Consider the following 21,808-nt stretch of genomic DNA (forward strand, 5'->3'; position numbering starts at 1 on the left):
TAGTTCGTGAACGAACGTAAACTGTCCAGTCTGCACCGATCCCTTTCCTTCTCATGTAACTTCATGAACTCCTAACCGGTTCATCCTATATTTCTCAAACTCACTTGTCACTGATTTTAATGCGCCTGCCCTTTAGACTTCTCATATTCCATGTTCCAAACCTCATGTCCATTTTACTTTGCTGAGGTTGTTCGTGCCAAATTATCAGTCCTGGTCTAAGGCTTCTGAGAATGATCTTTTATAGAACGACTTTGTCCCTATAAACTGCTACCTGAGGACGCGCCATGTTGTGATGACAGGAACCCACATTATATGGCGTTAAGTCCACGTTTTTTTTTTAGTAAGTAGAAAATCCCTGAAAATGTTGTGACCGATTCGAATTCCTGAGTGTATTTAATTATGAAGCTCTTCAAATTATATTATCTCATTGTTTATCTAATATACACCCTTGTCTTAAGCTCATTCTGGTTCCGTGGTGCTAATTCATACGCGTATCTTTCAATCTTGCGAAGTCATATTATTTTCACGCTGTTTATGGGATGCTTTGTTTCCATTCGATGCTTTGATAAACCAGAGGTTGCAATATGTTCCTTCGAGCCAATTACTTAAAAAAAATATATTGTGGCTATACTTCTTTTTGTCATGCCTATGTTCACATGTTACTAAGTAAATGCCTGAAAGGATTTATCCATAGGAGGTGGATATACTACACAAGACTACCATCATGGGACCAAAACTAACTTAAGACGAGTGTGTATTAGATAAGCAATGATAAAACAAATACGAAAAGATTCTGAAATACGTTCAGGAATTAAAACTGGCCACAATAATATTCCCAAGGATTTCTCTTCTCTACTTATTAAAAAGAAATAAGATGTATTTAAAAGAATTAGCAACCCTGAAGCAATATGGATGCGACGGCCATTGAAAGTTGTAAATAGTGGATGTTTCTGATAAAAACATTTAGTGCTGCTAAATTCTTACAGACACGTACTAAAGATTGGAGAAAGAATTCATTAGTCAACATAAAAACGTAACTTTGAAAAAAAAAGAATGGATTCAGTTTATATTATATTATATTATATTATATATATAACTCTGATACTGAAATATTGGTAACAAATTTCAACGCACATAAAGTAAATATTTTATCTTTTATACATTAGTATACAAATGCGAGAAGAAAAAGGATACTTTAACTTTTGTAAATACTTCTACGTATTCTTGTTAGATACGTTAAATATTGTAATTTTTGAATTGTTTTAAATAAATACTGAATGTCTCTTCTAACTCAGAACTTTCAAAACATTATTAAAAGATTCGAAACTTTCAAAAGTTAATACAGTGGCTGTGTTTCTTGTTCAAGGATTTATTTTTAGCAATTGTTTAAAAGCAATTCATGAGGATTTCATATCTCAAAGTTGAAGCTAGTCTTCTTTCAAAAGTTAACATGTTCATTCGTGCAAAATTTGAATAGTGTGAAAAAATATTATTATTATTATTTTTAAAAAAAAAAACTAATATTTATTCAGTACTTACTGTACAATCGAACCATACAAAATTCAAAATCTTCAAATTCTCCTAACTTCTTTTCTAAATTAAGAGCAACGCCAGGCACATACTGCTTCTCCAACGTGTATTTCAAACCTAAGAAAGAATAATATTGAGAATTAATACTTTTTCTAACTTAATTAAATACAGGCAAATCAAGTTCCAATCCAATCATATCCAGCTGCAATACAGAAAGCTGTGAATTGCTCGAGATGCTGCGCAACATATCATTAAGTTATATGTTCAATCCCTGGAGCAGTGTTGGACGACTCAATTAAGGCAGAGTTGAATTCGTGAGTCGTAAAGAGAACATTATAATCTTCAGTATTATTGCTACAGAAATTTAGACGGTTCTTCTCTGTACGAGTGCGAAAGTGATTAAAACTCGACTGAATAGTGTATGGAGTCAGAGATAGAAGAAAAGTGTCAGTTTAATATGTCTATAAGGTTAATCTCCAGAACCTCATTTACTGATAGAGCAGGCACGAGAAGAACAGAGGCAATTTATGGAGCAAACTCGAAGCCAAACAGTAGTCATAGGGCAGTGGTTCTCAACCTTTTTTGACTGACGACATTTCTGAACGGTCAGGACATCGCGACACATTTGTTTGATATTTTTATTATAAATAATAATAATAATATCTATTATAATAGTTAAACCTATTAGTTTTTATAATGACTATACAGCATTGAGCATTATTGCTACCGCTGGAGATGCTGACTGGTATTGTCTCGATTTTAACTATTAAATTTTTCATGATTTTTAAATTCAAAACTTTCGCGACACACCTTAGGGGACTGTGACACACCACTGGTCATAGGAAATTCGATTATGAGAGACGTAGCGTAATCTTTCCAACTTCGGCGCTTCGAAGATTTTACCGTCAAGTATCGAAAACAAGCATGAAGAATGCGAAATTTCAGCAGCTGGATGACGATTTAAAAGTAGCAACACGTCGACGACAAACCAGGATAGCCTCACGGATTTCCGCACCGGACCACCAATGAACTCACTATCCTAAACGATTGCCTCTGCATTCTGGTATGAGATCATAGGCAGCGTCGATCACAAGTCTGTTCAAATAGGTCAAAAGTTGCACGTACGGGTAAGTCTTCAGGAGGATTAAACTTACTGAGCTCACGAAATGTTGCCCAATCAGAATGCTTCGAGTTGAAACATCAAAGACAGCATGAATAACAATAGAATACTGAAAAATTATCACTGCCAGATATAGAATGCACTCTTCATGTGAAGGAAGCCGCAAGGGAAACACTACATGGGGAGAGGGCAATCATGAGTAGGTATAGGTAGATTATTTTCGAAACAGCTATGATGGGAGGGGAAGTTCTGGCACGTGATGAGTTGCGCACAGTGAAAACTGTGATCTGTATGTGTGAGCTGTTAGCCACTTTTTTCGCGCTGTTGTAGAAATGCCATGCTGTGCGACTGGATTTAGAGGTGCACGTACGAATGTTCACAGCTTACTGGACTTAGTAGAAAAATGAGTAGGACTATTGTCATTAAGAACGATCATCCCACTTTCATCAAGGAACTCCGTCACCTGTCAGTTCGAATAGAGCACCATAGGTGATGGTACGCATTCAGCTCCGACAATCAACACAGGCAAGCTGATTGTCAACTTGAGTTACATCGGCTGCCAAAAGGTTTCAGTACGAGGAATATACGACAAACAGTAATCCGGCGAGAGAAAAAGGCACGTACAGCAGCTGCTTGCAACCGGGTGTTTACGTTAAGAGACTGAGAATGATATTCACCCAGCACGGCAATGGCTACGCCGCGAGCATCAATATATTTGTTACAGCTGTAGATCATCTAACGAGATAAAACAGATTACTTCAGTGCGTTGAAAATGAGTTTCTGCAAGTAAATTACAGCTAGTGAGTGGTCAGATATCAGGTGCTTCAATTCCTCAAGATGACTACCGAAGCCATTAAAATTCCATTGTAAAAGCGCCATAATTGGAAAGATTAACAAACGTTATTACGACGAACCTTTCCTCATAGACCAATTACGTTAGCCTCTACATTCATCATTTCGTCTTACATCATATCAGATTTCAATGAAATCAAAGGTGGTTTAAGGGGGGATTAAACAAATAGCATTGTATAATTTAATAACTAAGGTTATAAAAGTTATATCATCTTATATAGTTTTATTATAAAATATTCTTGATAACTTTGTTATTAAAAAAAATAATATGTATTTTCTTTTATTAATACCAGTATAAAATTACTGGAATTTTTATCAATACTATTTAAAAATATAAGTATACTGGTTCGTATATTCAAAACAAAAGGAATATTTATAAAAAGAATTAATTTCGAAGGCGATGAGAATTAGGTGGTCTACAAAGAAGTAATTAAAATCAATTTAGACAAGATTTCGCTATAATTTTGAATAATTGAAAGACCAAGAAAAATATATATTTCAAGTTTTTCATTATAAGATACAATTAACACAAGAGATATCCAACACTATATACTTATTAAGTAGGTAATATAAATAAATAATGAAAGTGAACGTAGTTTGTGACTTCATAACTCTTGAACCATCCGACCGATCTCAATCAAATTTTCAACATGGATAAAGTTCGGGCCTGGGATGGTTTTTATTTCACTTTGACGATAAAACTTACAAGGGATATCACCCAATTGTCCGGCACAGATTTCATTTTTTTTTTCTGATAGAGGACATGTATTTATTATTTGTTATGACAGAAATTTTTACCATGGTGCATGCTTTCTTTTTTTCTATAATATTTAAGAGTTGCGATGTGGTTATTAGAGATTACTGCAGAACTCCCTTACTACCCTTTGTAAACGGAGTGTCAAAAAACAACCATGTAGATACATATAAGGCTTAGAGGGAAGTCGTATTGTAGGTATGACCTTGACGGCAGCCATGTTGAAATTTGTTATTTTGAATTAAGGTCAAGTTTTTGAAATGGGAATAGGTTAATGCGATACATAATTTCGGGCTAGAATTTAATCAGGAAGACAATGGTGAAGTTAGTTTTGAGATATGCCCATTTGAGGAAAAGTTACAGGCATATTAATTGTTTATATTTACTATGTGCGTAAGTCCCTTATCTCCGCTTCTAACCCGCGTATTAATGATGATAGGTGGATAAAAGCTTCGGTAATACATATTATGCCTAGAGGGAATTAATATGGTAAGGGTTACGTCCATTATTCGGTCTCTCAAATTGGCAACATTCATAAGTTTCACCGCATGTTTTAAGATTCTAACTGGCACTTTGCAATTGTTGCCATGGCTCATGTTTTCTAAATTTATTACATTTTTTTTAAGAGTTGTGATTTGTCAGTTCATGAATAGTGTTGGGATAAGCATCCAGCAATCTTTCTGAATTTTGAAGACTTGCCATGTAATTATTTATTTCCTATACCTGCCCTTCAAAAACTAGTTTACTGACATGAATCATCGCACAACGAAAGAACTCCAACTTTGCATTCAGGTAATACCGAAGACGTAGCTTGTAATGGATAGTAGATGAGACGAGAAATCAAATGAAAACTCACTTCAAAAAGGAAAACGAAATATGATTGTTGTGTAAATCAATGGTCTTTTGTTTTGTTTTATATTTATTTCTTTATTGTATATTTGTTTATTTTCTATGGCAATTTTTTTAGCTAGTCAGACAAAAAAAGTAATTAGTTTTCTAGTGATTGTTGTCGATGGTTCATGTTTGTAAGATTTATAATCACTTTTGATCGGGAACTCGATTAAGTTACACCTCTTTATAAACAAGTTATCTGTTTTCATACTATGTTCATGGTACTAACAGTGAGTTGGGGACAGTCATATTATGCCTCTTTGATATTTTCTATCATTGCTGCTGTTCCTTTAAAGTTGTATTTATTAAACATATTTTATTGTTTGTCGTTTGCGCAACCTGTAGGCTACATTTCTTGATAATTTTGTTCGTATAACACCAATTTGTTTTAATTTCATTTGTGTTTCTTTACGTCACGTAGGTTCGTAGGTTCCTCATGTATTCTGGTTTAAAATAAATAATTACATTGCAAGTCCTCAAAATTCAGAAAGATTGCTGGATGCTTATCCCAAATTGACAAATCGCAACTCTTAAAAGATGTAATAAATTTTGTGAAAATTAGGAGTGTTGCCAATTTGAAAGATCGAATAATGAACGTTTGGTGCACATTAGAAGCAGTCCTAAATTCATACTAGTTAACTATAGAACAAGAATATGCATACTATTGGATTTTTGGTAAAATTTACTATTAAAATGAGGTGTCACATGCTATGGTTTTTATTTATCGCATCACAACTCTTAAAAATCATAGAAAAATAGAAAAACATGAACCATGGCAAAAATTTCTGTCATAGGAAATAATACATACATGTCCTCTATCAGAAAAAAAAAAATCATTGAAATCGGAGCCGGACAATTGGGTGATGTCCCTTGTTAGAGGAGGGGAGTTATATATAAAAATGATCGAAAATGCCCCATATTGGTGTCGAATCCATGGTTTTCGGGAATTCTAGATGAACAGTGATACCCGATGCTGTTTAAATCCAAATTCAGCCCCGCAACTTCAGGGAGGGCGGAGATATATAAAAATGCTCGAAAATGACCGATATTAGTGTCGAATCCATAGTTTTCGGGGTAGCTGAGATGAACAGTGACACTTTCGATGCCATTTAAATCCAAATTCAGCCCTGTAACTTGAAGGGGGAGAGAGATAAAAATGATCGAAAATGGGCGATATTAGTGTCGAATCCATAATTTCGGGGTCTGAGATGAACAGTGAAACTTTCGATTCGATTTAAATCTAAATTACCCTCTTTTTTTAAAAAAAAAATTAACCCAGCGAAAAGGGTAATTGACGCTAGTACATTCATAAATAAAAAAATGGACTGTAAGTGACTCACCTTTGTCTTTTCCAATCGACCTTCGTCTCGCTAAAACAACATCTAAAACTTCTTTCAATGTTACATTAAGATTGGGAGCATCGTATATTTCTTTATTTCCATCCTGCAAATACCTAGATATAAAAAAAATATTAGATTTCATATTAGATTCGTTTAAATAAATTTTAACAATAGCTTGAAACTTTACAAGTTGTAAAAATTTCACTATTTTCTAATTAGTTATGCTAACAGTTTGCTGCACAAATTTTTATCCTTCGTACTGATTTAGACTTTTCAAACATGGTACATAATAAGTAGATAAATAATTTATTCTAGAATAAAAATTACTACATCACATTGACAACAAATACTTTTTAACGCCATAAAAATGAGTTTTTCTCGAAAATTACGTATGAAACTTTACGCTTAAGTATCTCATTTTGTTCAACTTTGTGTGATCTATCGAGTAATACATGTTTTATCTTTGGATAATATTGCAGTTAAATAAGAAGTAGCAGTGTCGCGTGCACACCAAATGAAGAGGGGGTTTGGTTTGTATAGTGTGATATTACCCAAGACTGGAAATCCGAAAGGTCAGTGCATGTTGACAGAGGTCATTTTCGGTTTGAATAAGTGGATTCAAAATGCATAACAGAAAGAAAGACCTTGTTTAGTGTGCCACTAAATTTGTTAAGACGACAAATTAATAATTATTGATTTAAAAAGAAGAATGTTTGTTGTTTAATAGATAACAATGGCACTAGAGGAAATGAACAACCTAATTTTGTATAGTATTATGGCGACCATCTTGAAGTCCGCCATTTTGAATTCAGGTCAAAATTTTCAAATAGGAAGAGGGTCATGTTACATATCATTTTGAGGTGGCGTTTTCCCAGAAGCACAAATCTCGTATTATTTTCAAGCTACCAACAATCTTGTAAGAGTTATTACGTGTGAAAAACGAAATGCTTCGATGTAATGTTATTTTATTGTAGTTATGGACCACAGATTTGTAAGAATTTTGGAAGTATTTTACATAAACTGGAAACAAACTGCTAGAGAAAGTTAAATCTTTGTTTCCCCATGAACTACCAATAAGTTTTTCCATCAAGATGATTCATAGACCATTATGAGGAAAAAGAAAAAATATAACATGGAAGAAATTGAAATATCCCTTATTTATGTAGTACTGTAGCTTTGGGGTAAGTTTTCAATAGGTTTTCAATCTTATATACTACACAGTTCACTTTTGTCACATCTAGGAAAAGATTATCTATGAGAATTCACTATGCGAAAAAGAAACTGTTTTTGATACTCATTTTTCGTAAAAACGATGTTGTAATCTTCTGTTAGTTTCACTCCTCTTTCTACTGCATCGTTTATTACGGAGATGAATTTAACTATTGTCTTTCCTTGAAGATAGTCATTGTTAACTGACCATGAAATCGGATCTCACACAAAAAACCCTTTGGGTATTTTAAATCTCACGAGAAAAAAAATGTTTGTTGTATCAAAATCACTGATTTCTCTTTTCGCAAGAATTTTTATGGTATTATCCTTGCGTCAAGCCTCTTTGCTGCTTCACGGTTTCTCCTTACAGTCTTAATTCTTTCAACCAACTTTGTTTTTCCACTATGTTAACTTCATCATCAAAAAACTCCAATGCTACGTATTCCTCCTTCAAGTACCAGAGATGCCGAGAAAATTTAGAAAGAGCCACTTCAGATAATTCATTAGCTATTTGCCTATAACTGTACAAAGCTTTCAAAAATTGCAGGTCTTGTAATGATGAATGGGATACTTGATCACATTTAAATCAAGCTTGGACTTATAGTCGTATCAGAAAAATTCATGCTCTCCGAAGACCCGTTTCTATTTGCTTCCTTAAACGAAAATGTTGGCGAAAGAGAAATATTTTTAAACAGTATATTGCTTTTCCCATCTACCTTGCATGGTGAATTGCTCCAGGCAAACGAAAGAAAACTCTTCGAGGAGGTATGCCATCCAAGAATGTCAGTTCTAAAAATTTACTGTAATCTTCTCTGCGGTGTCCTGCTTCTACAAGTTTGATAGCAAAATTCAATACTTCATTTCTTACATCTGAAATGTTGTTCCTTACGTCATTATCATCATCATTTCCGGAATAAAGTTAGTACAATCTATTTTAGACCAATCGTTCTGAAAATGCTTAAATAGGGGAACGTCCGGTCCAGATGCAAACGAAACACAACACTTGTCAAATACACATTTTAAAACCAATTCATAAATGTAGTGTCTACAAGGAAGGTATAGAAGATAATTTTGGAGCATCTCCTCTAGCAGAATGAAAGCACCGTTCACATGACACATACTGCAGGGAATAGTGTGACAACAAACTGCCTGCACGAACTTTACCAAGTTCCATTCTTCAAGCTAATGAACTGTAGTCGAAATAATATGTTCGTTCTCCTCTTCATGATGACAAACTGAGAACACCAATTAGTCTCTCATGAGCATCTCCTGTAATAAATATTGATAACCCGTCGATAGTCTCTCTACCAGTCAAATTCGGCAGTAGTTTTCCGTCTCATTGCACAACTAACGCACTTGATGCACTCCGAAATTGTTTTTGTGGTCTTATGCAACTTCACTACGGATTTTCTCTCAGCATCGATGCATATTTATTACTAGTTCCTTTACATTATGGCCTAATGTTTCTGCCGTCGCTATCAGAATATGTATTCTCGTTCTATCAGTGGACTTGTATCGATCAAGAGCAGCAACCTGTCTTGGAGTTTTAAAATTAGTTTTTCACCTTTTACATCTCTTGCAGGGCCCGGGCGTACACAGGCACATATTTAAATTTTTTCTTACATACTCAACTGGGTTTTCCTCTTCATTTCTTGAAATGCTTACCTCCGTGTATTTTGGTGTAAAATTCATACCAATCATTTTCAGAAGTGCATTTTTCTTTTGCGTTCCTCTTTCTAATGAAGCCGCGCATATCCCTCTTGTTCTTTTCGAGCCAAACTCATGTCTTTACATTTAGTTGTGTAAGAGTTATTACTTGTGAAAAAGAGAAATATTTTCACAGGTAATAATTCTTAGACGACTAAGGCTATCTTTAAAATAGTGCCAGATTTGTGTTTCTGGTGAAACGCCACCTCAAAAAGATATGTCACATGACCCTTTTCCTATTTGAAAATTTTGATCTGAATCCAAGATGGCGGACTTCAAGATGACCGCTGTGACAATACTATACAACATTAGATGTGTTTCTTCCTCTAGTTCCATTATCCAGGGTATTTTTGCGTTCCCTTAAGCCGTTTCTAAATTACAAAATTTTATTCCAGATTTTTCCCATATATTATGTACTGTAATCGGATTCAAAATTTTAGGTCGCTTGGGGCACCATTTAATATTATTCAATGAAGTTAATTTTTCTCCTCCCTTAATTTAGTCCCATATGGAACCATTTTAGGGGGTGAGTCCAAAGAAATTAGGAAATCAAAAATTAAGGACCATCCTAATATATATATATATATATATATATATATATATATATCAATATTGAAACCAGAAATTGTACTGGATTTGTATCACTTCCCGCTTTAGCGGAGACAGAGAATTAAGGACGGAAATGAAATGTATTCTTGGGACATTTAATCGACTGCAGGAAACCACTTTTCGTTATCTACTAACAATTTCGCTCTAAAGTGATCAATCGATAAAACCGAAAATAGCTAATTCCTACCACTTTCGGTTTGAATATTACAACTTTGACCTTCTACACTGTCCGGACTGATGGACGGACGTGGACAAACAGGGTAAATATATGAAAGAGATCTGGTAAACAACCTCTTAATAAAAACAAAACTTTTAAGAGTTTATCATAATTTAGACTGTATTTCATTAATCATATTCTCTATTGTCGTCATGATAGATCATAATAAAAAGCTTCATCAGAGTATACTTCGGTATCGGTTTCGTCTCAACAGCTGGCGTGGTTATAGTATATTAATTTTTAAGTTTACAAAGAAACTAGTTTTTGTTGACTTTTCTCGAAAATTATTGATGAGAATTTATACTCGTCCATACACCTATCAATTGATACATATCTCATCCTTTAACATACCCCCCCCTCCCTCTTAAATGCTAATAATATTAACATAAAAAAGACCGCTGCAATTACACGTCACAATATTGTAGAATTCAATGCAAGAAATGGGAAATCTTGCACAACCAACTGTAAATTACGTAAGTCAATACAGTCATTATTTTACAGGACTTAAAATGTTAACTATAAAATTGGTTGACTATAAAGTTGTTTCTATATACAGATCACATGGACATCGATGGCTCACTGATAAAGCGCTCACTTCTGTAGCAAAGGGTCGCTCATTTAAAGTCGTGTCGCATGGATTATGATGAACCAACAGTAGGATTTTCTGGTAAATTTTCGCTTTATTATTTCATCACTTGTATCATTTCCTTCAGCATACGAAACAATAATGGATTATCTAACTCCTGTGGACATACGAGGCCTGAGATTACAAAGCTCTATTGTCGATCAGGTTTACACATCGTACAGAGTAATGTGTGGCCTCCTAGCACCATTATTTTGTCTTTCTACACCATAATTCAATACTACTGCGGTCAAGCAGCTCGCCTATAGCCTGACAATGCTTGTTTTACCTTTACTTTTCCTGTCATTACCTCTTTCTTGATTATTTACCAACAGTTTTTGTACCCCTGGCACTTGTATTTCTCTCTTAAGCAGTTAACTCTCACTCTTCCCATGTAGAATACGCTGGGGAACCATACATACGAGGTAACATCAAAAAGCTTCAACACTATGTCTGTTGACAAGACACTACTTTATTTATCTACATGTACACATTGCCATCTCTACAGTAGTTCTCTTGCACAACAATACCACTTTTCGAAATATGTCAAGCACCCTCTGCGATTCGTGTGAGATCGCAATGGTGTTAAAACGGCGACTTTTAAGCGAGATTTTTCAACCGCGGGAAGAGGGTGCAATCCTTAGGAGTCAAATCTAGAAAGCTCATCACGTGCGAAAGTGAGATTATGTGGCTTGTGAGAATTTCACGTGAGAGGAGAGAAGTAACAGGGTGCATTATCGTCATGGAACATCCACTTTTTCACACCTCAAAGCTCTGCTCACTTTCGCCCAATGTTCTCCCTCAACCGCATTAAAACCTGGCAACAGAACTCGCTATTGATGGCCTAACCAGTAGGGACAAATCCTCAATGTGCAATGCCGCGAATGTCGAAGAAGTCAGTGAATATGCACTTGGTTCAACTGTAGACCTGCCTCGCCTTTTTTGGTCGTGCAGATGATGGGCTCTTCTACTGACGTGAGAAGACTGTTGCTTCAACTCAGGATTAGTAGTTTCACAATACGTTCGCTCTCTGTTCAAGCTTGCTGCTCGTATTAGAATCCTGAGTGGTACGCATGTGGTCACAATAGCACTAGCTGCAAGCTACCGACACACACAGTATACTGACTTATGGAGGTTGGTGTACCGTATGACTACGTGTGGCCTCGTGCTGCCATCTGATGGCGTGCTACATAACAAGTCTCGAAACTTTTTGGTATCAGCACCACTACATAATTCAATACTGGTACCTGAAACCCAAACCAGAGCTTTACTCTCTTTTTCTCTATATTATTATTATTTCAATTTTACACATATCACATAAAGCATATATGAGAGAAATACAGAAGTTCTTATTCTGACCATGGTAGAGATGTGCTAATAATGTAAATATTTGCAAAATAACAAGTTGAGATCTCACATTTTTTTAACGGATCCCGTTGAATTGGTGTAACAGCAAAAAAAAAAAAAAAAAAAAAAAAAAAAAAAAAAAAAAAAAAAAAAAAAAAAGGCAGCAGTATACGAAACCGAGCTCTGATTAGATTTCTCCATCTTCAAGGAAAATCGATACATGAAGATATGGAGCTCCCTCGTGGCTAGCGGTTAGCGTACATACATTTGGCATGGGGGACCCGGCTTCGATTCTCGGCGGGAGCTCATGTGGTTCGGAATCCTTATAAACTGTAGGTCCACGTCTCATATAGCCTCGCTGCTAAAAGGAACGCTATATGTATCTAGGTACCTAAAATCAATCAAATGAAGTGATGGTAGGTATGTTTGGTGAGGAATGCCCATCTTATGACAGTGACGCTGGAAGGAAGAATTCAAATAAGGTTGCAGAAGTAGTTAGCAGCAAGGCGAGTTCCCCACATTACACAGCAATGTATGCAGTGTGCACAAAGCATTTTGGTCCTATATCATAAAAATAATGGTTTTTGTAAACAAATTAGTGACTATGGATGAATGCTGGGTGTATCTATTTCACCCTGAAAACAAGGTTATACGTAAAACATGGAAACATACTTCGTTCCCCACCCGAAGTGAAAGGGCTGAAGTGAAGCATTCATAAAATAATAATAATAATAAAAAGGACCATGTTTTGTGACCATAAAGTGTGATCTTGACTGATTACTAACTAAAAGTGGCTACAATTTCCTATCCTCAAATATGAAGAAACACTTGCGTGGTAGGGGCTTTGAGGAGAAGAAGGTCGTTCATGTGGTGGAAACTTGATTTGCCCCAAACTCTGCACATTTATGCAGATGGTATTAACGGACTGATCCATAATGTAACGCATACGAGATGAAATGTAGAGAACACGTCCGTGGACCAAATTTAAGATCTACAGCTCGTCTCTGAAGGTAAGAACTTTCTGACCTCTCCTCATATAATGACATATATGGGACACTCCATGTCAAATCAGGGGGACGCGGTGGCTCAGTGGTAGAAATCCCTGGTGCTTTGGGTCCCTGGTTCGATTCCAGCTCGCGCCGTGTGGACTGTGGTGGACAAGCACCGTGCTCATGGGTTTTCTCGGGGTTCTCCCGTTTCCTCCCACTTTCTTCATTCCACCATTTCTTTCATTTCTCATCATCACCGTCTCCTTTAGCCTAACCGGCATTACCGTGGGACGTAAAACCTAAAAAACAAAAATTTCCATGTCAAATCAACAAGTCATCAGACTTTACCATCTCAGATTTTTGTAAAAATTGGTGCACAGCTTTATTACAGTGGGAGATGAAAAAAATCCCAAATATTACCTCTCTCCTGCTGAAAGTATCCCCATACAGGCTGTTTAAAAATGTAAAAAAACTGCATTTCTTCAGTTACAGTGATTATTAAGAAATTGTCATAAAATGGTTAATATATGCAGTAGAGACGTGGCACAAACACCATTGAAAAGCTTAAAGATTAGCCTACAAGTTGTACTATATCGAAGAAACCTGTACAATAAAAAATAACACTTCAAAAATTAAAATTAAAATTTGGATTTTGAATTTCGCATAGAAATGTCCCAGTGAATTTGTTCAAAATTGTCCAGATTGTCAAATGTGTATTAAAACACCACAAAGTTGCATTTTGAGCACTCAATGGGATCCGATTCAAAATTCAACATAAATCAATCATAGCAAGATATTGACCATGTGAATATCGGGTTCAGATCGATAACCATTTGCCTGTAGCTATTTACTTGCAGTATCAAAGGAATTTATATTCAACTTCATTTGTTTTCTTGATGTATTAATTTGAATTTACATTATCATCCACCGTTTCCGAACAGCACTCAATACAGGTCATTATTCTTGTTAGTCAGTATGGATGTTTCTAAATGTATATTGGCTACATTGATACAAGTTATTTTCATTCCTTTGTTTTAGGATTGCTGTCACAGACATGTGGAAGTGCATAATTGAAATAGGAAAAAGAATTTATTGACTACTTGTTTGTGCTGAAAGTGTGTGAAGTGATTGTGAACAATGTCACTGTGTTTCATAACTCATTTGATACAAATATTGTGAAAGGGAGGGAAATATATCCCTCCCTTTCATAATAAGTTTTGTAACAGCAATCTTGAAACAAAGGAATGAAAATAACATATATCAATGCAGCCAATATAAATTTAGAAACATTCATACTGACTAACAAGAATAATTACCTGTATTGAGTACTGTTCGAAAAGTAATATCTCTCTAAATAATTCGAGAGGTGGATAATTGTGTAAATTCAAATGAATACATCAAGAAACAAAAGAAATTGAATATGAATTCCTTTGATGCTGCAGGTAAATGGTTATCGATCTGAACCCAGATATTCACATGGTCAATATCGTGCAATGTTTGGTTTATGTTGAATTTTGAATCGGATCCCATTGAGTGCCCAAAATGTAACTTTCTGGTGTTTTAGTACACATATGAGTCTATAATCTGGGCAATTTTGAACAAATTTACAGGGACATTTCTATATGAAATTTAAAATTCAAATTTTAATTTGAATTTTTGAAATGTTATTTTTTATTGTACAGGTTTTTTAAATATAGTACAACTTGTAGAACAATCTTTAAGCTTTCCAATAGTGTTTGTTTCATGTCTCTAGTGCACATATTAATCATTTTATGACAATTTTTAATAATCATTGTAACTGAAAAAATGCAGTTTTTTGACAATTTTTGAACATCCTGTATAAGGACACTTTCAGGACGAGAGAGGTAACAGTTGGGGTTTTTTCATCTCCCACTGCAATAAAGCTGTGCACCAATTTTTACAAAAATCTAAGATCGTCAGGTCAGATTTGGTCATTTCATTGGTTGATTTCACATGGAATGTTCCATATTGGTTTTATCATTAGGTCTAGTATTTGGTTATATATACGATTAGGTATATATTCTTGTGTTGGTTACACAGGTCTAAGTCATTTCCTTTTTCTTTTTCTTTTTTCATCTTGGTTCTATGAAGCTATCGTTGCTCAAGTTCTCTCCTCTATGTATATTCAATTGGCTTCCAACCTGTATGTATTTGATGCTTTAACAAACTATCATTATTACCGTTATTATTGAATTTTCAACTGTATAACTGTGTGTGTTGCTCACCTATAATAATTGACTAACACTTAATATTTTTTTCCTCACTTATATAAACTAACACTTAACTTGAGCTTTGTTTCCAACTACGAACACTAAAAATTCCACTGTGCGAGAATCAAAAACTCAGGACCACCCGCACCATTAATTTAATAAGACGTAAATCGATTAAGTAAATTATCAATCAAAATATTAAAATACTAAGAAACAAACACTTACACAGTGACTGTTATAGGCGTAAACTTCTTCGACATTTCAACTTCGCCTTGCTCAACAAGTGCTAGGAAACTAAAATCAAACTTTCCTACAGTTTCACGTGGATCCAGACTGGGGAAATCCCAGTCTACTTCACCACAATCTTCAGCTATATACAGGCTATAGTGATTCACACTCTCTCTGAAAGAAAGTATTATTATTATTATTATTATTATTAAATTAATATCCTGAAGATAAAATGCAAACCAGTGGTTGAATGAATACAAACTCATACCTGATTTGGGCACAGGATACTTTATTTTGTGGTTTAGTGAAGCTTTTAAGTCATATTTCGCAAAATTACATTAAAATCTGTAACAAATTAAAATCATGCAACAACCTTAAGACAAACAACATTCAATATTAGCTTACTTTCGCCATTATTTATGTAGTTCGCCAAACTTAACGATTAATATTCTAATTAATGTGCTGGAGGCTACGCTGTTCTAAATCATTTAATCAAATATATTTGAGTGCTAGTGGATATCACTTCTTTGCCCTACTGCACCAACCAATATACGCATGGTCACATATAATATTTAAAAGTTTATAGAAGCTTGACAGAATTAAGGCCCGACTTTGTATTATCTAAGAGATAGCAAAGGATCAAAAAATTATTAATATAATTTTACTATCGGGTTGGGGCGACTAAAATGGCAAGAGTTTACGTCTGATGAAAAACCACCCTCTGTAATGCAACCAATGAATGAACGAGGTCACACGTACGACGCCACAAACCTTATAAATGTTCGGAAAACAGCATACGATATCTAGCCAGTCAAGGGGCAGTGTTGTTGCATACCATGGAGAACATACAACTGAGAGAAATTTTCCGTTATTGTTTTAAATTGGAATATTCTGTCCATGTAGCAGCGACTGCAGAACGGATCACATGGAGTTGATTTATGAAATTTAGTGCCAGTGATATCAAAAAATGAGCCCCGTGGCCACCGATCAATAGAACGTTTTGATGATCTCAGAAACATCATGAGAAGCGAACCTTTGGAGAAGTATTTGTGCATTGAAGACAAGTTAGGCTTACACCATACCTTTGTCGTTTGGCGGCTCCATGCAATTGGTAAGGTGAAAAGAAATTAGACTCGTCACATGAGATTACACCGACGAACAAGTATCGCCACCTAGAAGTGTGCAATTCTCGAGTGTACAGAATACTGGGAAAGCTATCTACATCAGATTGTCATACTTTTTTAACTGGGACTTATTATATTGATAAGACTATTCACCAAATCCCTTCCTGCTTCAAGCAAATAAGCATTCAACTTTGTGATTGTTTAAACGAATGTTCCCTATGACTAGTTCATTCTTTAGTTGTCTGCTCTGCATCAAAAACTTAAAAGTATATACATACATAAAGGATATATGGGCAATATTTTCGGAAATGGTAGTATGGATAATTCTAAGCAAAAAAGTTACAGGTTGAGAGCTACAGGTTGTGAACCACTTTTGACTGTATGTTGCTTATTGCTCACTCTGTAATTACTCTACAGAGGTGAGAAATAGAGGATTTGAAAGGTAATGGAATGGCCTTTCCAACAGTATGCAGCATGCAGCAGTGATGTCTTTGGAAGGGAAGCTATTGAGGGAAATTTGGGAAAGTTAAGTTTATTTCAAGAAATTGGATGGCAACACTGATTCCTAAATATCCTTCAATAACTTCCCTTCCAAAGACACCACTGCCACATGTTGCATACCGTTAGAAAGGCCATTCCGTCACCTTTCAAATCCGCTGTCTCACCTCTGTAAAATAAATACAGGGTGAACAATAAGCAACATGAAGTCAAAAATGGTTCACAACCTGTAGCTCTCCAACCGTTGAGATTAGGACCCATGTTCATATGAACATTTTTGCTTAGAATCACCCATACTACCATCTTCCAAAGTATTTCCCCTTCGCCTCAATATATATAAAGAATTGATCTTACTTCAATTTGTAATCCTTGTATTTTTCCGAGATTTTCCAGCAAACTAGTCCAATCAAATCTTGCACCTTAGCTGTTGTTACTATCTCAACATGTAATGGGTAGCTCCTTTCTTCTGGTGGCAGCATTGTTAAGAAAATACCGTATTTCCTCGTTGGAGTTCCGAATTGAGCCTGGAAAGTAAATTACGCTTTTATCAACCATCATGTGAACATGTCAAATATCAATACAAGAACTGTCTTTTATGTGATAACTACAATGTTAAATACTTCTATCATGTTACTATTTAAAATAGCACATCGTCTACAAGTTCCATAAAATTTTCATTCTGGAGATAAGATTGGTAAGTTAATAGAAAGAATATATAAATATTAAAGGGTACGAATGGCGCATGTTTGTAATAATTTGTAAACATATTCTTATTTACTTGATTATTTTGGGGTTTAGCATCATTTATGTAATAATTTGTAAACATATTCTTATTTACTTGATTATTTTGGGGTTTAGCATCATTTACAGCACTGAGGCTTAACACACTTAGACCTATAAATTAAAGTGAAATTTGAACTCTTATTACCTATTTCTAATATTTAATATTGTACATTAACTGTAGTTTCGGTATTCCATGACACCTTTTTCAGTACACCTGAGCAACTCGATTCTCTGAGTTTCCTTTTTACAGTGATTTTTTGTTAATATGATCATGTAAAAATTTGCAATAGAATCCTCTTCTTTTGAAAGCGTTGTTATTGTTGTGAAAAACTTATGTAGAACATAACATTTTTGTGGACATTTATGTGATTTTCTCTACTTTGAAGAAATTTTGCTCACTTTAACAAATATTTTATGAAGATACTGTTATAATCTTAAGTCTACGTTAATTTACGTTAAATTTCGGTGATTACATACTTCCTTAACTTTGTAACCATATAGTTCAACTCATCGAATGCTATTTAAGAAAATTAACTTTTTAAGTGAACCTCGTATAAAAGAATTTTTAAGAATCTTTCTCTTAGCAAACAGAAAAATATGCATATATATGTGTGTGCGTCGCGTCTGCGACTGAAATCTTGTTGGACCCTCTCGCTTCTCCAAATAAGGTGCTAGAATCCGGCGTAGAAAGCAAACTTCGTCTCCAAACATTCCCTTCGATAGGTTGTCATAGTTATTTTTAGCTCTGACATCAACAGGTTGCATTGCGAGCCTCTCCGTTGGGTAGAAGCACGGGGAGACGGAGAGAAAAACTACGTCAGTTTAGCTATGGACGGGCAAACGAACAAACCAATTTATGTTTAAATCTTAGTAAACTATAGTTTTCAGTTTGACTTAGGTATAACAACGAACAATACTGCGCGAACTATGGTACATTCGTAATGCAGTCAATTACAGTGTTTAGCGCATCAAAAGTCTGAATAGTGCAACGATAAACCTGTACTAACTATACGGTGCGTTGATTACGACGAAAATGTTGACGAGAAAAAAATCTAAGTTTTAAACATTTGTATGTAAGTGTTGCTTATAAAGTGGTCTCGACGCCAAGGAGCTAGCCGCGCAATGGAGAAAACTCAGCTGATCCAACCCAAAAGGAAGAAATTTTACATCATATTAAATGGAATATCGTAAACAAGGATTCCTACAAGCAACTACCACTCTTCAAGGATTTGCCAGAAAACCTTACTCTCCCCTCCGAAATTATCCAAGGAGCTAACAAAAGTGAGGCAATCGTGAAGTGACTGAGTTCAATCGGTATCCCGCGACTACCGCGTCTTCCACGATCATAGTAAAAATTATTGGGCCAAATGTCAAATTGTGTTATTGCATTTAAATTGATCAAATCAAAGCGCCAGTGTGTAATTTAAGTTGTACTAGTGACATTTCAGTGTTATTAATTAAAATCAAGAAATTATAATTACACGTATCATTTTATAATAATTTACTGAAATAATTACAATGATCTAAAATTTATGTTTTAGAGTTTAAGAAAATGTAATTTACTTTTCTTTCCAGCATAAATAATTAATGCCTATACAACGTAATAATTTTTGCACTGTTAAATTGTATTGGCATTAGAGATACAATTGGAACCAGTCTTTATGTCAGTTTCCCCAGAATGTTCTGACTTGAACTCTGAACCGTATTGTCCAGTGGTTATATGATCAGCTTTGGTAAAATCTCCGAATCACTATTCAAGTCTAAAGGAGACGTCCAGGACATAGAGGGTCGAATCCCGGATTGTCATAAACGCCTAAGTCTTCATAGGAATCCACAGAACTCGAACCACAGTCATAAAATGTCTTCCCGAACAGGGACGTACAAGGTTCGAACCCAGGACACTCATAAATACAGTCAAATGTCGTTCCCTCACAGGGACTCGAACCCAATACCGCTGTAACTTGTTGTATCTCTTAATGGATGCTATAGGATACATATGAAATGAATCAACTACAACCTATTTATGTATCCCGGTTACAAATAATAAGAATATTTGTCACCGAATACAAAGGTACTGCTGACTGCCGTACTGTGCAAAGTATATGAATGTTTGCGTAACATAATAAATAAATACTTAGTCAACTTAACACAAATTGACATTCTATAACTGACGCTTTTGAATGTTTCTTCTGTCAGCATGATCAACGGATCTTCTTCCAACTATTTTTGTTGTCAGGTCTCCTTATGATGATTAATTTTTGGTACTGATAAGTCTTGACAATTTTGATTTATATTTCTAAACCACTTTCTGAACTCTGAGAAGTTTGTTCAGCTTACATAGATAATTTTGGCTTTTTTTTAACGTATGTAACGTTTACGTGACATAAAGAGTTAATAAATATTCTTATTTCAATATTAAAAATTATTATTATTGCTAATAAAATCACGTCGCTTATCCAAGCACATCTTGCCCAGATTAAAACTTGGGTTTCTTGCTCTGATGAAAAATGACTTTTATACCCATTTCCTCCAATCTAGAACTACCATCTATACAACACTTTAACCTCCCCCAATATCATTTAGTTAAATTAAGATGTTTCGAGAGACCTAACAGTTTCATCTTCACTTTGTGCATCTGTAACGTACTCTTTAATGTTGGTTTCTACGTTCCTTTTTGAAATTACAGTTTTAACATTCACAGCACTCACAATTTTCCTGATATACTCCTAAACGAGTCAATTTATCAGTAAGATAATTTATCCAGAAATTTTTAAAAACAAATGAAAGATTTTACAGAAACATTAAGATCAATTTTCGTGCTATTTTTTGTAACCTGAAAGTAAGACTGGGCAATAAAGTTAAAAATATCCCTTTCTTAGCTTTTACATTATTTTTTGAAGCTTTTACATTATTTTTACATTATTTTTAAAGCTTCAACTTTCTCAAATTTTTAGGAGGTAAAGCTTTCGAAACTAGGCAAATTTCTTTTCTACTTGAAATGATTATTCAGTTGTTTACACAATTTACATACTCTTTGAATTTATCATAGGATACCTAAAAAGCAACACTCACAGCTCCATCATATTTGGCATATTCCAGAAACGGATACTGAGGTACATAAGGACACTTTTCAATCTGTTCAGAAAGCAGCGACATCTTCCCTTTTGGACATTTATTTTCTTTCATATTTTCCTTGAAGTTTTTTCTTGCAAACAGTTCGGCTTTTTCTTCGGCTGAAAAGAGAATGAAGTAAACCCATCATATTACTGCCACAATAATATAAAGCTAAATATTTAGTTTAATCTTTCATGGCTACGCTCTGTAAGTTCCAGGAGGCCACGATAAACATAAGTGAATTGGTGACTGTGAAATTATGATCAAATATGAGGAAAAGTCACTACTTCAGGAAAATGAATGAAGTTTGCCCACCACACAGAGTCCATATGAATGAAATCTATGAATTTGAATACTGTGTTAGTGTAAGTTAGAACCTAGTCCTTTTCACTTCGAAGTAAATATGCACAGCAATTATTTACTTTGAAGTTATTTACTAACTTTCTCGTATTGCACGGATATTAGCTGCTAATATAAGTGAAACAGGCAACCTTTCTAATTCGAACATCTGAATAAAAATTCACTAAATACCACACTGTTTTCATAAGGTGTATATTACGGACAAAATCTCTAAATCATGTTTTGAGCTCTCTCTTGGCTATATGGTTAGCGTACAGGTATTCGGCGCAAGAGAGCAGAGTTC

General features: G+C 34.8%; 1 protein-coding gene across 1 annotated transcript in view; it reads right to left on the reverse strand.

Moving 5' to 3' along the window:
* Window positions 1-21,808, reverse strand: part of Sin1 (SAPK-interacting protein 1) — a 49,215-nt gene that overhangs the window by 6,723 nt on the left and 20,684 nt on the right. The window contains exons 4-8 of the mRNA XM_081764670.1: window positions 21,124-21,284; window positions 17,623-17,792; window positions 15,644-15,820; window positions 6,488-6,600; window positions 1,540-1,647 (exon numbers count right to left, since the gene is read on the reverse strand). Coding sequence (XP_081620796.1) covers window positions 1,540-1,647; window positions 6,488-6,600; window positions 15,644-15,820; window positions 17,623-17,792; window positions 21,124-21,284 — 729 coding nt within the window. The remainder of the gene's footprint in view (window positions 1-1,539; window positions 1,648-6,487; window positions 6,601-15,643; window positions 15,821-17,622; window positions 17,793-21,123; window positions 21,285-21,808) is intronic.

The sequence above is a fragment of the Thermobia domestica genome, chromosome 7 (assembly GCF_964235325.1).
Source record: "Thermobia domestica chromosome 7, izTheDome1.hap1.1, whole genome shotgun sequence".
Taxonomy (NCBI): domain Eukaryota; kingdom Metazoa; phylum Arthropoda; class Insecta; order Zygentoma; family Lepismatidae; genus Thermobia; species Thermobia domestica.